The 13,820-nt window shown below is 45.6% G+C and overlaps 2 protein-coding genes across 2 annotated transcripts in view; one reads left to right on the top strand and one right to left on the bottom strand.

The window, feature by feature from the left end:
• Positions 1 to 4,183: 4,183 nt before the first annotated feature.
• ccdc74b (coiled-coil domain containing 74B) lies at positions 4,184 to 6,491 on the top strand (the record flags this gene model as incomplete). Its single annotated transcript, XM_084159308.1, has 7 exons — positions 4,184 to 4,313; positions 5,011 to 5,058; positions 5,265 to 5,382; positions 5,466 to 5,682; positions 5,999 to 6,099; positions 6,211 to 6,267; positions 6,356 to 6,491. Exons 1-7 carry the CDS (start codon positions 4,199 to 4,201, stop codon positions 6,489 to 6,491), a joined length of 792 nt encoding a protein of 263 aa, XP_084015434.1. The 5' UTR covers positions 4,184 to 4,198.
• A 274-nt stretch (positions 6,492 to 6,765) lies between these two features.
• LOC311128712 (mediator of RNA polymerase II transcription subunit 15-like) overlaps positions 6,766 to 13,820 on the bottom strand; it is a 41,300-nt gene continuing 34,245 nt past the window's right edge. The window contains exons 9-18 of the mRNA XM_084160951.1: positions 11,771 to 11,881; positions 10,012 to 10,136; positions 9,748 to 9,878; positions 9,333 to 9,467; positions 9,173 to 9,236; positions 9,007 to 9,073; positions 8,307 to 8,467; positions 7,893 to 8,059; positions 7,462 to 7,560; positions 6,766 to 7,206 (exon numbers count right to left, since the gene is read on the bottom strand). Coding sequence (XP_084017077.1) covers positions 7,070 to 7,206; positions 7,462 to 7,560; positions 7,893 to 8,059; positions 8,307 to 8,467; positions 9,007 to 9,073; positions 9,173 to 9,236; positions 9,333 to 9,467; positions 9,748 to 9,878; positions 10,012 to 10,136; positions 11,771 to 11,881 — 1,197 coding nt within the window. The 3' untranslated portion in view covers positions 6,766 to 7,069. The remainder of the gene's footprint in view (positions 7,207 to 7,461; positions 7,561 to 7,892; positions 8,060 to 8,306; positions 8,468 to 9,006; positions 9,074 to 9,172; positions 9,237 to 9,332; positions 9,468 to 9,747; positions 9,879 to 10,011; positions 10,137 to 11,770; positions 11,882 to 13,820) is intronic.

Raw genomic sequence — 13,820 nt, 5'->3', positions numbered from 1 at the left:
GATAATGTGACGAGATCATGAGGCCCATTGTCGTGCCATTTATCCGCCGACATCACCTCATGTTTCAGCATGATAATGCACAGCCCCATGTCGCAAGGATCTGTACACAATTCCTGGAAGCTGAAAATATCCCAGTTCTTCCATGGCCTGCATACTCACCAGACATGTCACCCATTGAGCAAGTTTGGGATGCTCTGGATCTAAGTGTACGATAGCGTGTTCTAGTTCCTGCCAATATCCAGAAACGTCGCACAGCCATTGAAGAGGAGTGGGATAACATTCCACAGGCCACAGCCTGATCAACTCTTTGCGAAGGAGATGTGGCGTGCTGCATGAGGCAAATGGTGGTCACACCAGATACTGACAGTTTGTTTTATCCACGACCCTACCTTTTTTTAAGGTATCTATGACCAACAGATGCATATCTGTATTCCCAGTCATGTGAAATCCAAAGATTAGGGCCTAATGAATTTATTTCAATGTACTGATTTTCTTATATGAATTGTAACTCAGTCAAATATTTTAAATTGTTGCATGTTGCATTTATATTATTGTTCAGTGTAGTAGAAAACGTGAAGGAGGCCTGTGAAAAATGTTCACTGGGCCAGCTCGTCTTTGTCTGATATTATTGTATTGCCTACACAGCACCTGGGTGCTCATTCTATACTAAAAAAACAACCCTACATCCACACTATAGCTAAATAACATAGCAATATTTTATTATGTTTTTCCAGCAAGATTGATCTGTTAGAATATTACATTTTACATTTACATTTTAGTCATTTAGCAGACGCTCTTATCCAGAGCGACTTACAGGAGCAATTAGGGTTAAGTGCCTTGCTCAAGGGCACATTAACGTCATCTAGCGGACGCTCTTAGCCAGAGCGACTCACAAATTGGTGCGTTCACCCTATAGCCAGTGGGATAACCACTTTACAATTTTGGGGGGGGGGGGGGTAGAAGGATTACCTTATCCTATCCCAGGTATTCCTTAAAGAGGTGGGGTTTCAAATGTCTCCGGAAGGTGGTGAGTGACTCCGCTGTCCTGGCGTCGTGAGGGAGCTTGTTCCACCATTGGGGTGCCAGAGCAGCGAACAGTTTTGACTGGGCTGAGCGGGAACTATGCTTCCGCAGAGGAAGGGGAGCCAGCAGGCCAGAGGTGGATGAACGCAATGCCCTCGTTTGGGTGTAGGGACTGATCAGAGCCCGAAGGTACAGAGGTGCCGTTCCCCTCACTGCTCCATAGGCAAGCACCATGGTCTTGTAGCGGATGCGAGCTTCAACTGGAAGCCAGTGGAGTGTGCGGAGGAGGGGTGTGACGTAAGAGAACTTGGGAAGGTTGAACACCAGACGGGCTGCGGCATTCTGGATGAGTTGTAGGGGTTTAATGGCACAGGCAGGGAGGCCAGCCAACAGCGAGTTGCAGTAGTCCAGACGGGAGATGACAAGTGCCTGGATTAGGACCTGTGCCGCTTCCTGTGTAAGGCAGGGTCGTACTCTCCGAATGTTGTAGAGCATGAATCTGCAGGAGCGGGTCACCGCCTTGATGTTGGCGGAGAACGACAGGGTGTTGTCCAGGGTCACGCCTAGGCTCTTCGCACTCTGGGAGGAGGACACAGCGGAGTTGTCAACCGTGATGGCGAGATCATGGAACGGGCAGTCCTTCCCCGGGAGGAAGAGCAGCTCCGTCTTGCCAGGGTTCAGCTTGAGGTGGTGATCCGTCATCCATACTGATATGTCTGCCAGACATGCAGAGATGCGATTCGCCACCTGGTTATCAGAAGGGGGAAAGGAGAAGATTAGTTGTGTATCGTCAGCGTAGCAATGGTAGGAGAGGCCATGTGAGGATATGACAGAGCCAAGTGACTTGGTGTATAGGGAGAAAAGGAGAGGGCCTAGAACTGAGCCCTGGGGGACACCAGTGGTGAGAGCACGTGGTGCGGAGACAGCTTCTCGCCACGCCACTTGGTAGGAGCGACCGGTCAGGTAGGACGCAATCCAGGAGTGAGCCGCGCCGGAGATGCCCAGCTCGGAGAGGGTGGAGAGGAGGATCTGATGGTTCACAGTATCAAAGGCAGCAGACAGGTCTAGAAGGACAAGAGCAGAGGAGAGAGAGTTAGCTTTGGCAGTGCGGAGAGCCTCCGTGACACAGAGAAGAGCAGTCTCAGTTGAATGACCAGTCCTGAAACCTGACTGGTTTGGATCAAGAAGGTCATTCTGAGAGAGATAGCAAGAGAGTTGGCTAAAGACGGCACGCTCAATAGTTTTGGAAAGAAAAGAAAGAAGGGATACTGGTCTGTAGTTGTTGACATCAGTGGGATCGAGTGTTGGTTTTTTGAGAAGGGGAGCAACTCTCGCTCTCTTGAAGACGGAAGGGACATGGCCAGCGGTCAAGGATGAGTTGATCAGCGAGGTGAGGTAGGGGAGAAGGTCACCGGAGATGGTCTGGAGAAGAGAGGAGGGGATGGGGTCAAGCGGGCAGGTTGTTGGGCGGCCTGCAGTCACAAGTCGCAGGATTTTATCTGGAGAGAGAGGGGAGAAAGAAGTCAAAGCATAGGGTAGGGCAGTGTGAGTAGGACCAGCAGTGTCATTAGACTTAACAAACGAGGATCGAATATCGTCAACCTTCTTTTCAAAGTGGTTGACGAAGTCATCCACAGAGAGAGAGGGGGGGGGGGGATTCAGCAGGGAGGAAAATGTGGCAAAGAGCTTCCTAGTGTTAGAGGCAGATGCTTGGAATTTAGAGTGGTAGTAAGTGGCCTTAGCAGCAGAAACAGATGAAGAAAATGTAGAGAGGAGGGAGTGAAAAGATGCCAGGTCGGCAGGGAGTTTAGTTTTCTTCCATTTCCGCTCCGCTGCCCGGAGCTCTGTTCTGTGAGCTCGCAATGAGTCATCAAGCCACGGAGCTGGAGGGGAGGACCGAGCCGGCCGGGAGGATAGGGGACACAGAGAGTCAAAGGATGCAGAAAGGCACTTATCAAGAGAACATCCCCGGTCTACTGCCTGTGATGTGGCGCTCACTAAACACAAATGCTTTGTTTGTAAATTGTGTCTGAGTGTCTGGTGTACCCCTGGCTATCCGCAAAAAAAAAAAAAAAATATGCCATCTGGTTTGCCTAATATAAGGAATTTGATAAGATGTATACTTTTACTTTTGATACTTAAGTATATTTAAAACCAAATACTTTAAAACTTTTACTCAAATAGTATTTTACTGGGTGACTGTCACTTTTACTTGAGTCACTTTCTATTAGGGTATCTTTACTTACACCAAAGTATGACAATTGGGTACTGTTTCCACCACCGTGTAAATGCAACAAGTCCTGATACTGTATCATGTAATAGCACTCAGCTTTCCGAGAAACGTGGCCGGAAGTCTCGCGATGTTGATCCTCTTGGGTTTAGAAACTCTGCTACACACAGGTCAATTCGGCATTCACAGAGTGCTTTGTACACCATGTCAGTTGGAACCGGGCCAGAACCGCTCAAAGTCCCCCATATGGGTCACTTAACATCTAAGAAATAAAGTCCTGAAAATTGAATTGAAGATGACATTATTTGCCTTAATCTTTTCTGTATGCTTGTCTATATGTGATCTTGCAAAGACGAGACAGACATTTACAGTGATACATTCGAATGGTAGAATGTTCAGATATGTTTTTATTTCCAGCCACCAGAACCAGACAGTCTGGTTGTCATGGCAACGTTGTATGCGTGTAGTGCATGTCCACCAAGACCAAGCACAAGGACAGTGAAAAGGGAAATAAATCGTTGTCAGTAGTGGCTGTGGGTAATCGCTGTATTTACCTTTTCTAGCTATCTCGTTAAATTGTTTCGAAACTTTGCATATTGTGGAGGTGAACAATCCATGCACCCGGGAACGTTTACGGTAAGGGGTTCTGGCTGCACGATTATTCATGCGGATAGGATGACCTGTTGTTGCTTGCTAGTCTAGCTAGCTACTGTAGCTAAGTTAGTTAGCCAGTTAAAACACTGTCGTGTTGCTAGCTAACCATATAGCTTAGATATGTCAGGCAACAGTCTTCCGCCTCTGCGAAATCTACCCCACTGGTCCCGCGTTGGATGTCTTGACAAGGCTTGCTTTCCACAACCACGGCCTTGCCCGGTCAACCACCTTGAACCGCTGTCCGATTCACCCCGTGGGGACAGAGGGGGAGAGGTCTCATCTCACCGCGATATGGATACTCGCGTTGCATCGCTTCAGAGGAATATTCAGTTCCTGCAACTACAGCACAAGGACACTCTTCAGAAGCTACACGGTGAAATAGAAGACCTCAGACGGGAAAATAAAGGTGAGTCAAACCTGTCCTCGTGTCTTTGCTGATGTTTTTGATTTCCAAAAGCGTCATCATAGGCAGCAGATTTGATTCTTGTCATCTTTGTACAGTAACGTTACTGAGTTAGAATAGCATATACAATGTATAGCCTTTCCCCCTTAACTATACCAATGCCACCATTTAAGCTACTGCCTTTCTTTCCCTACAGACTAACAGGCCTACACATTGGGTAGCCACTAGCCAGCAATAATTTGTATATGATCAAGTTTTCTTTAGTGGAAATCTGTATCTGTAATACATGTCTAATGTTTGCACGCTTTTTAGCATGATAATCACACAGATATCTGAGGATGAGGCACTGCTGACAGAGGTGACACACTATATCCTAGCACTAGTGTTTGAATGAGGAAAATGAAAGGATGGTTAGTATCTCACCGTGGGAGGCGGTGGAGTGCAGTATCACTTTACAGAACAGACAAGCTTCTCTATATCGCCTCTGCATCCTACCCCCCACAGAGATTTTTCAATCCATTTAAAAATAATCACATGGGTCCTCTGTCTTCACTCTGTCAGAGCAGCGAGACACATTGTGCCAAGGTTGCTCAAAGGACTTGTTACAAGAGCTTATAAACAGCATGGCAGTTGAGGTATGCTGTTGCTGCCACCTGTCATATGTCTTCTACATGACCTCCCTTTGACTTTGATGTTACAGAGCTGCAGTATAAGCTGATCATGGAACCTTCAAAGTCTTGCAGAAAAGGTAGGCTTCAATCATCTTTGACAACCTCTACGCTGAAAGGCTAGCTAAGTAGGCAAGGTCTATAATCCTCTTGGGACCAAGAAAGCATTGGATCTTGGACTTTCAGATCAGTGGTTGTGTTGTGGTTAGATATTACTTTTCGCAACATCACTTTAAGTTTCCTGTGTGGCGCATATGCCTACCTATTGGGGAAGGTATTTCTTTAGGATCAAGCCGCAGGAGCACAAGGCCACCAACACAGGGGAGTGAGGCCCAGATACAGAGAGGGATCTACCTGGAGCAACCTTTACAAGACACACGCCCATCTCAAGACCTAGGGCTCAGGTAAGCATCCATACCTCTACCCCCTAGTCCATCTCCTCCAATTGTCTTGTCTAAAAACACTTGTTTGACCCCCACGGAAGCAGTATAGCGGGGGACGGTTGTGTGGCTCACACCTACACTGAGACCGCTGGAGTGGCAAGGCAAGAACACGAGTCAGAGCTGAGGGGAGGCCTCATCACCTCTCTGCAGCCCCTCCGGATCCACAGCAGCCCATCCCATCCCCCCCGACCCCCCACCCTGCAGGAATGTGAGGTCATCATACGGCAGCTCTACAACGCCAACAGCCTGCAGTCTCAGGAGGTCAGATATCCTCAGACACATTGGTGCTATTGCACAGTCCCTTAGTATTGGCCAGCATAGCTACGGTTTAGAACAATTCTACTAAAACCGGTCATTTCGTGCAGCAGACAAATTAGATTCTCACATTGTAAAACCATAAACTACATAAACATTTCTTACATTTACAAGGGCATGCATGATTTCAGTCATTTGCCCAATAGCTAGTTGTTTTCTGGCCATGTTCTCCATAACTCAATGTAAAGTTTACATGGAGGACTGACTGTGTCAGTGTTTTTTCAGTGAGGTATCGCTGTCCCTGATGGTTTGTTTCATATAGATTATACGTGTGAAGGCTGTCCTCCGAGACATCGTGTTCAACAAGAAAATCACTCCTGAGAACTACATCATGACAAAGGCCTACCTTGCTGATGGCACCAGGTAAACAGCAGTTTAGTAGGCATCTTTTTTTACCTGATTCAGTCATTTAAAAATATATATATAAATAAAAAATACAGGTAAATTGAACAATACATTTGACTTCCCTCTCAGCAAGGCAGATGTAGAGAGGTTTCCTCAACTAGCACTTCAACCACTTCCCAAGAGAATGTAAGTGAATCTTTCCTAATCTCTTATTTCATAAACATTAACATTGGTAGTGGAACAGCTATCCTCTATGTCCCTGTACCCTTTCCAGGTCTGGGAACCAGGCAGGGGTGACAGAGAGGGTGATCCTCCCAGCCCTCAAACAGCACCTGAGCTCCAGCATCGCAGAGAGGCAGAAGAGGACCCAGACTGTACAGAGGAGCAGGCTGAGGAGAACAGTGCATTGAGAAGGACAAACAGTACAGCAGCCCCAGCCAGCACTGCCGAACCAAAGCCTCTTTAACTAAGATCAGGACCGGCTCCTATTATGGCCATTGAAGGACTTCAATTACCACTGACTGAATGTTAACTTATATAAAGTTTATATTTCAATGTACATACATTTATAATTTTCCCTATTAAACTTATTTTGGTGTGTCGTTGTTGGTAGGTTGGTCAAGTTAGTTGAATTTCATCTTACGGGAAAGGATGATGGTGATGGATCTGGTTAATGAAAACAGGTGAACAGAAAATTATTTATTCTTGATAACAAAAAAACAAATTCCCTTACCAGTACATAAACACACTTCAAAGCTTTACACAGCAAAGTGGTCAGTTATTGGTTATACATTTTCTCACCTCAGAATTCTTTACAGAACACACCCCAAATGGGGTGTTGAAACCTCAGCAGCACACCCTAGTGGTGGTAGGGGAGAGCTGGCATTCCAAGGAGAGGTAGCCCACTCCTTTCAGTTTGCACAGTCTTTGTGATAAGTTATATTGTCTCCAGCAGAGGTTTGATGGAGAGGTGAGGTGAGCCTCTTGTCTACGCTGCAGAAAGACAGGCTTGTCTGACACTCTGGGCCCAGGTATTGAGCAGTGCAGTCACTGAGTGCTTGTCTGGGAGCTGTAGGAGTTTGGAGGTCATGTTTCTGTGAACGTTCTTTAGGAAGGGGTTGGCACCTGGAGAGGAAGACAAAGTGATGCATTAATCAATTAGAAAATGCATGAAACCTGAAAAACTGGCTACTGTCATGGCAGTATGGTAAAAAATATATATATGATTGTTATTTTGCTTGACATTTAATTTGTAACACATTTTAAACTGTAGGTAATATTGGACAACATTCCATTACAACCAAAGTTAAAGTAGAGTCAATTTGACTAAAACAGGCTCCATAGTTGAGTATGGGTACAGAGAGAGCCAGTGTGTCTTACCATACACTTGCCCATCGTCTGCCCACTGAGGGCTTTGGTCTGGGTAGTCTGCAGGGATGCTGAGCTGGAGAGGTGGCACACTTGGCAGGTTCTTGTCGTCTGGCGGAGAGAAGCAGAGAATGGCATCAGACATCAATTTATTTTATCTTTGAGGGAGGATAATGTGATTTCCCCCAGCCTTCATCTCTCAATGCCCTAAACCAGGGGTCGGCAACAGTAGGCCCATGGGCCAAAATCTGCCCGTGAGTGATGTTTTTGCCCCCCTAAACATTTTAGTAAGGATTTTCATTTTTGGTCAATGTACGATCAGAAATTCAGCTAGAAATGAGTTTAATTTAGAAAATCTGTTCCCACAAATGAAGAGGGAGACGTGATCGTGTCTCAATGTAACCGCGGCTGAATCTAGTTGCCTACCCCTGCCCTATACTCACCTAGTTTACAGATTAGATGCACAGTGCCGTTGTTACTGCAGAATGAGGGGTCCAGGTTGACCAGGAACTTGGCGTTGAGGCGGGCCACCTCCCCCTGCAGGATGTTGGGGATGGTCTGGCGGTCATCCTCCTCGTGTTTCCTCTTCCGGGCCACGATGGTGGGGCCCCTGTGGAGTGGAGAGGGGGAGATAATAGAGATGGGTGTCAGATGACGGCCTGATTCCACTTCTACTGTAGTCTTTCACACACTTTCTAAATGCACTGTAGGAAATGAGGATGGTCTTGTATCAATGACAGAAGTGGGCAGATCTAAAGCAGGGTCGCTCCAAAATGCCAGCCGAAAATGAGTTGTCGGGGGGGGCGGGGGGGGGGACATGGTTTCTGGACATGAAGGAGTGATTAGGGTAAACTCACGTGATGGGCGGCCCGTGGATGGCTGTCATGGCTGGGGCGAAGGTACGGTACAGGGAATGGTTGAAGACAGGCGAGCGGATGTTTGCCATGACGGCATCCAAGAGGGGCTGGCACAGGTACTGCTGCTTGGTGCAGGGCACAGGTGGAGGGGGTGGCGTCGGCTACAACAGGTTTAGGAAAAAGTCTTATTAATAAGCTAAATAGGGAAACATTTTGTTAAATAGTTGCTGGGGTTTTAGGTTCTTTACAACTAATAATTCACTTTCTTTTCCCCAATTTTGTCATATCCAATGACGATCTTGTCTCATCGCTGCAACTCCCCAACAGGAGAGGCGAATGTCGAGTCATGCGTCCTCCGAAACGCGACCTGCCAAACCGCGCTCCTTAACACCCGCCCACTTAACCCGGAAGCCAGCCGCACCAATGTGTCAGAGGAAACACCATTCAACTGCTGCCGACGTCAGCCTGCAGGCGCCCGGCCCGCCACAAGGGGCAGCGATGAAAAAATAATAATAATAATAATATGCCATTTAGCAGACGCTTTTATCCAAAGCGACTTACAGTCATGCGTGCATACATTTTTTTTTTTTTTTTTGAGACAACATCGTAATTGGATCGCAATTGGATATCACGAAATTGGGGAGAAAAGAGGGGTAAAAAAGCGATAAAAATAAAATGAAAAACGCGGTTTCAAGCTTACCACAGCCATATCATTCTTCAGTTTCTCCAGTGCTATCTCACACTTCTGTAAGGTCCTGAGAGGACACCTGCAAGTCAGGGAGAGGAGATACATTCAATAACCATTGTTAAGACCATCCTGGATGGGCACTGACACATACATAAGCAACACACTTGTATTATTTTACCTTGTGCTCGGGTCAGTGAGAATGTTCAGCAGGCTCTTCATCTTACTCAGGTCCTTTTTCCTATCTGTTGGGACACAAACTCCCTTTAGTGAGTGGGAATAGCCAAGAGTGGACATAGTAAGTCTTAGTAAGTAAGAAAGAGCATGGCATTAGTGCATACCTTCGTTTTTGTCTATCTTGTTGATCATCCTGCGTAGTGGCTCAATGTATTTGGAAAGCTGTTTGAGTTTCTCCATGTACTGTTGGTCCTCCAGTTGAGAGGCCCCGACTGGACTTATCACTGAACTGGGGTTCCCTACACATCACCAGACAACCACATGGGACAACAATCAGAATACTCATGTACATTCAATATGTGTACACATATACAGGTGGCACTGAGAATGGGCTTGATTGGGCTTCCAATATTTGGCATAACAGGCAAATGGGAAACTAAAGATGTTCCATAGAAATCAACATCTTACATAAAGCCAATTAAGAATGTAAACTTTAGTAAAGAAAACAATCATAGGTGAAGTATGAGGCTTAGGAGCTTAGACCCCCACCTCTGTTCCAGTGAGGAGCTGGGACAGTACCTGGGGTGTTGAGCGGTCCTGGGGAAGGGACACCATAGTTCTGGGGGGTGCGTGCGGTGGCTGGGCTATGTGAGGGCTGGGGGGATGGGCTAGGCTGGAAGCCTCCCGGCGACGGTGTGGGACCAGAACTGCTGTGAAGAAACACAATACAGGGTCACAGTTGACACCAGAGAATTTCATTCCATTTCAAGACTAGACCTGAAATAAAACTTTAGAATGCCATATTCAAGTCAATAAGAGAGTGAGCATGCCAACTTTGCTCACCTGACTGAGTTTGGCTGGGAGGATGGGGGCTGTGGCGATGGCTGTGGCTGGGGAGGGGGGGGCATGGACTGGGGTGTCAGCACCTGTACCGGCGAGGGCGATGACATCATCTGGTGCTGCTGAACCTATGGAGGAGGTGAAAAGAAAAGAGGGAGCTCACACAAGAGGAACCAATCACTGGACACCCCAGCAACTCTTCAACTGGTTGGAGGCTGCATCACATTACCATCCAACCTTAATAGCAGGGAGGAAAACCTGCTTCATGACATCACAAGCCATTAGCCGACCAGGGCCTGAGTGCCTACTGAGGAAGATGGAAAGAAAATATATTTGAGTGTCTTATTGGTACTTACCAAACACAACGATGAATACTGGCCAGATGCCCAAATACTTAGCAAAATAATACACTACATTTCCAACAAAATCTATAGGCCTACTAGAGCTGGGCGATATGGACAAAAATCCATATTGCGATAAATTGACCAGTTGTTTGCGATATTGATAAATCAGCGATAAATTACGATAAATTATTTTGTGGGGAGGTGCTAGAGTTGGGCGATATGTACAAAAAGTAATTGTGATAAATGTAACTATTTTGCTGGATAACAATAAATACAACTATAAAAAAATATCTACTGGACAATTACTTTACATTAGTGGCAGGGCTCTAGACACATTTTTCCCAGACACAAGTAAGACAACTGAGATGGTAGCTTATGATTAAAAAAGTAAGCTATTTCATCTAACATATCCAGGGAATGTATGATTGTTATTTTGATGTGCACCCTGTCAAAATAGGATCCAGAATTAGCCTATTAGATAAAAACATTTGCCTCTTTGTGCATATCGGACTATAGGCTAAATATGATATTGTTGCTATATAGCCATGTAGACTAATTAATTAATATATCAGTAAATGTAGGCTAATGTCCTAAACATTTTTTTACAGCGCTAGGCCTAGGCTACTTGATGTAGGCCTATTCACTGCAAATGGCGCACTCCGCTCTGCGTCGAAACCATACTAGGCTTACAGCCTACTCCGGTTATAAAGTGGTGACATGAACTCAATATTAAGGGGTGAGAAATAAATGATATACTCACAGAAAGCTGTGACACTCCTCTCTGTAACTGGAACAGTAGTTGCTTTGAAAACTTTATTTTTCCCGCAATTGCATTTTGAGAAACGGTCAAATACTTGTGCTTCTCAGAACGCATCTCTCCCTCCTCCGTGCGCACAGTGGGGAGATGGAGTGGCTCGCTCGCACAGCAGCCGACAGGAAAACAGGGACAGGCAGATACTTTCACAGCAGGAATCCACATAATGCATATGTTATTACTGTGGGAAAAAATTGTTTCAGAACAATCTACAGGAATGTTGTGTAGCAAAATCACAACAAATTACAGACGTACGCAAAATGCTTCGGTAAGAGGAAGGCAATGTCGGTGTCGGTAATTTTCGGTTTATCGTCCCAGCTCTAAGGCCTACCCTTCATGGATTCCAAATCGGAACCTGCTTGTAGAAGCTACAACTCTCTTTCCATGAATCAACTATATACTGAGCATGAGAACAGACGTTCACTATCAGATCTAATTCCACTGGTCTGTGTAAGGAGCAGAAGAGGAGGTTTGGGAGGAGATTTGAGGGCTGCACTGAGGGGTAAGGGTTGGCATAAGGAAGCACACCAGAGGGACATGGTTTTAGGAGAGGTGGTGGTCAGAGTATAAAGACTGCCTGGTCACTCTACCCTGGCGTAAATACCTGTGGCAATTGCTGTCCTCCCACGGCAGCAGAGTTTGGAGGTATGGTGGGGTTCGGGGCAGCGCGGGGTAACCTGGGTGGAATTTGCATCCCAGGGCGGGGCATCATCATCTTGGAGGACAACAGAGGGGACAACAGACATGTCACAAGCAAAACAAGAAATGCAGTGCATCAGCGGAGATGAGGCGCATGCATGCACAACAGCACATATGCAAGCATGCTCCCAGGAACAAGACTTGTAAGGTACATTACACAAGCAGACATGTACAAACATATGCACGCACACTCACTGACAAAAATCACACAGTAACAGTCTTTAACCCTGGTGTGAGAAACACAGCCAGGCAGTGTTGCCATGACAACAGTGATGAGGCCTGCCGCAGCCAGTGGGAACATGCTCCCTCTCCTCTTTATTCACAAGGCCAAACCATGCATTGTGTATGACACAATTATTTAAATAGATTAGCTAAGTACAGAACGTAAACATCTGTCAACTGACTAGAAATAACAGATCATAATTTTTGGTTATCTAGCTTTAAGTATTTTGAATGGCCACCAATAGTGGAACCCCATTGTTCCCCCAAGTAAGAGGCTTGGCAGTGATTTCCCAACCCTGTCTATTGGTCAGTTGGATGAGAGGGTGGGGGTCCTTCAATGATTGATGATGCCATGTCTTTGCATCTAAGAGTAATGCTAGTAGATGTAGCAGCTGAGTTAAAGGATATATTTGGTTTGCAGGACAGAGTAGGCATGCAGTTGCAGCATTCATTGCATGAACACCACACATGCATGGAGGGGGAACAAGACATTCTAAAGTAGGTCTGAGGTATGATAAAGAGACATCCTCTGGGAGAGAAACGTTCATTTCTCTCAGCAGCCCACCTGTGGGTTTCATTCTGAGAAATCTTCAATAGGGAGGAGAATTAGCATTGGGGTGAAGAGGTCTGGATTAATTCTAGTTTGGTATAGCTACTGTTTACAGGCCTCCTGGGCCGAATACAGTGTTCCTCACTGAGTTCCCTGAATTCCTATCGGACCTTGTAGTCATGGCAGATAATATTCTAATTTTTGGTGACTTTAATATTCACATGGAAAAGTCCACAGACACACTCCAAAAGGATTTCGGCACCATCATCGACTCAGTGGGTTTTGTCCAACATGTCTCCGGACCTACTCATTGCCACAGTCATACCCTGGATCTAGTTTTGTCCTGTGGAATAAATATTGTGGATCTAAATGTTTTTCCTCATAATCCTGGACTATCGGACCACCATTCTATTACATTTGCAATCGCAACAAATAATCTGCTCAGACCCCAACCAAGGATCATCAAAAGCCGTGCTATAAATTCTCGGACAACCCAAAGATTTCTAGATGTCCTTCCAGACTCCCTAAACCTACGCAAGGACCTCAGAGTACAAATATCGGTTAACCACCTTACTGAGGATTTTAATTTAACCTTGCGTAATACTCTAGATGCAGTCGCACCCCTAAAAACGAAAAACATTTTTAACAATAAATTTGCTCCCTGGTATACAGAGAATACCCGAGCCCTGAAGCAAGCTTCCAGAAAATTCTGACTAGCTTGGAAAGACAGTACCGTGCAATATCGAAGAGCCCTTACGGCTGCTCGTTCATCCTATTTTTCCAACCTAATTGATGAGAATAAGAACAACCAAAAATTTATTTTAGATACTGTCGCAAAGCTAACTAAAAAGCAGCATTCAACAAGAGAGGATAGCCTTCACTTCAGCAGTGATGAATTCATGAATTTCTTCGATGAAAAGATCATGATCATTAGAAAGCAAATTACGGAATCTGCGTATTTCTCCAAAGCTCAGTTGTCCTGAGTCTGCACAGAACTGCCAGGACCTAGGATCAATGGAAACACTCAAGTGTTTTAATCCTATATCTCGACACATTCTTGACCTGGAAAATGTATTATTATTTTTTTTTACTATCGGCCTATATCGAATCTCCCATTCCTTTGTAAATTTTAAGGAAAAGCTGTTGCGCAGCAACTCACTGCCTTCCTGAAGACAAATAATGT

Source organism: Coregonus lavaretus (genome assembly GCF_964263955.1).
Source record: "Coregonus lavaretus genome assembly, chromosome: 4".
In the NCBI taxonomy this organism is placed as follows: domain Eukaryota; kingdom Metazoa; phylum Chordata; class Actinopteri; order Salmoniformes; family Salmonidae; genus Coregonus; species Coregonus lavaretus.
Note: the sequence above shows the minus strand (reverse complement) of the source record. Positions and strands in the feature narration are given on the sequence as shown.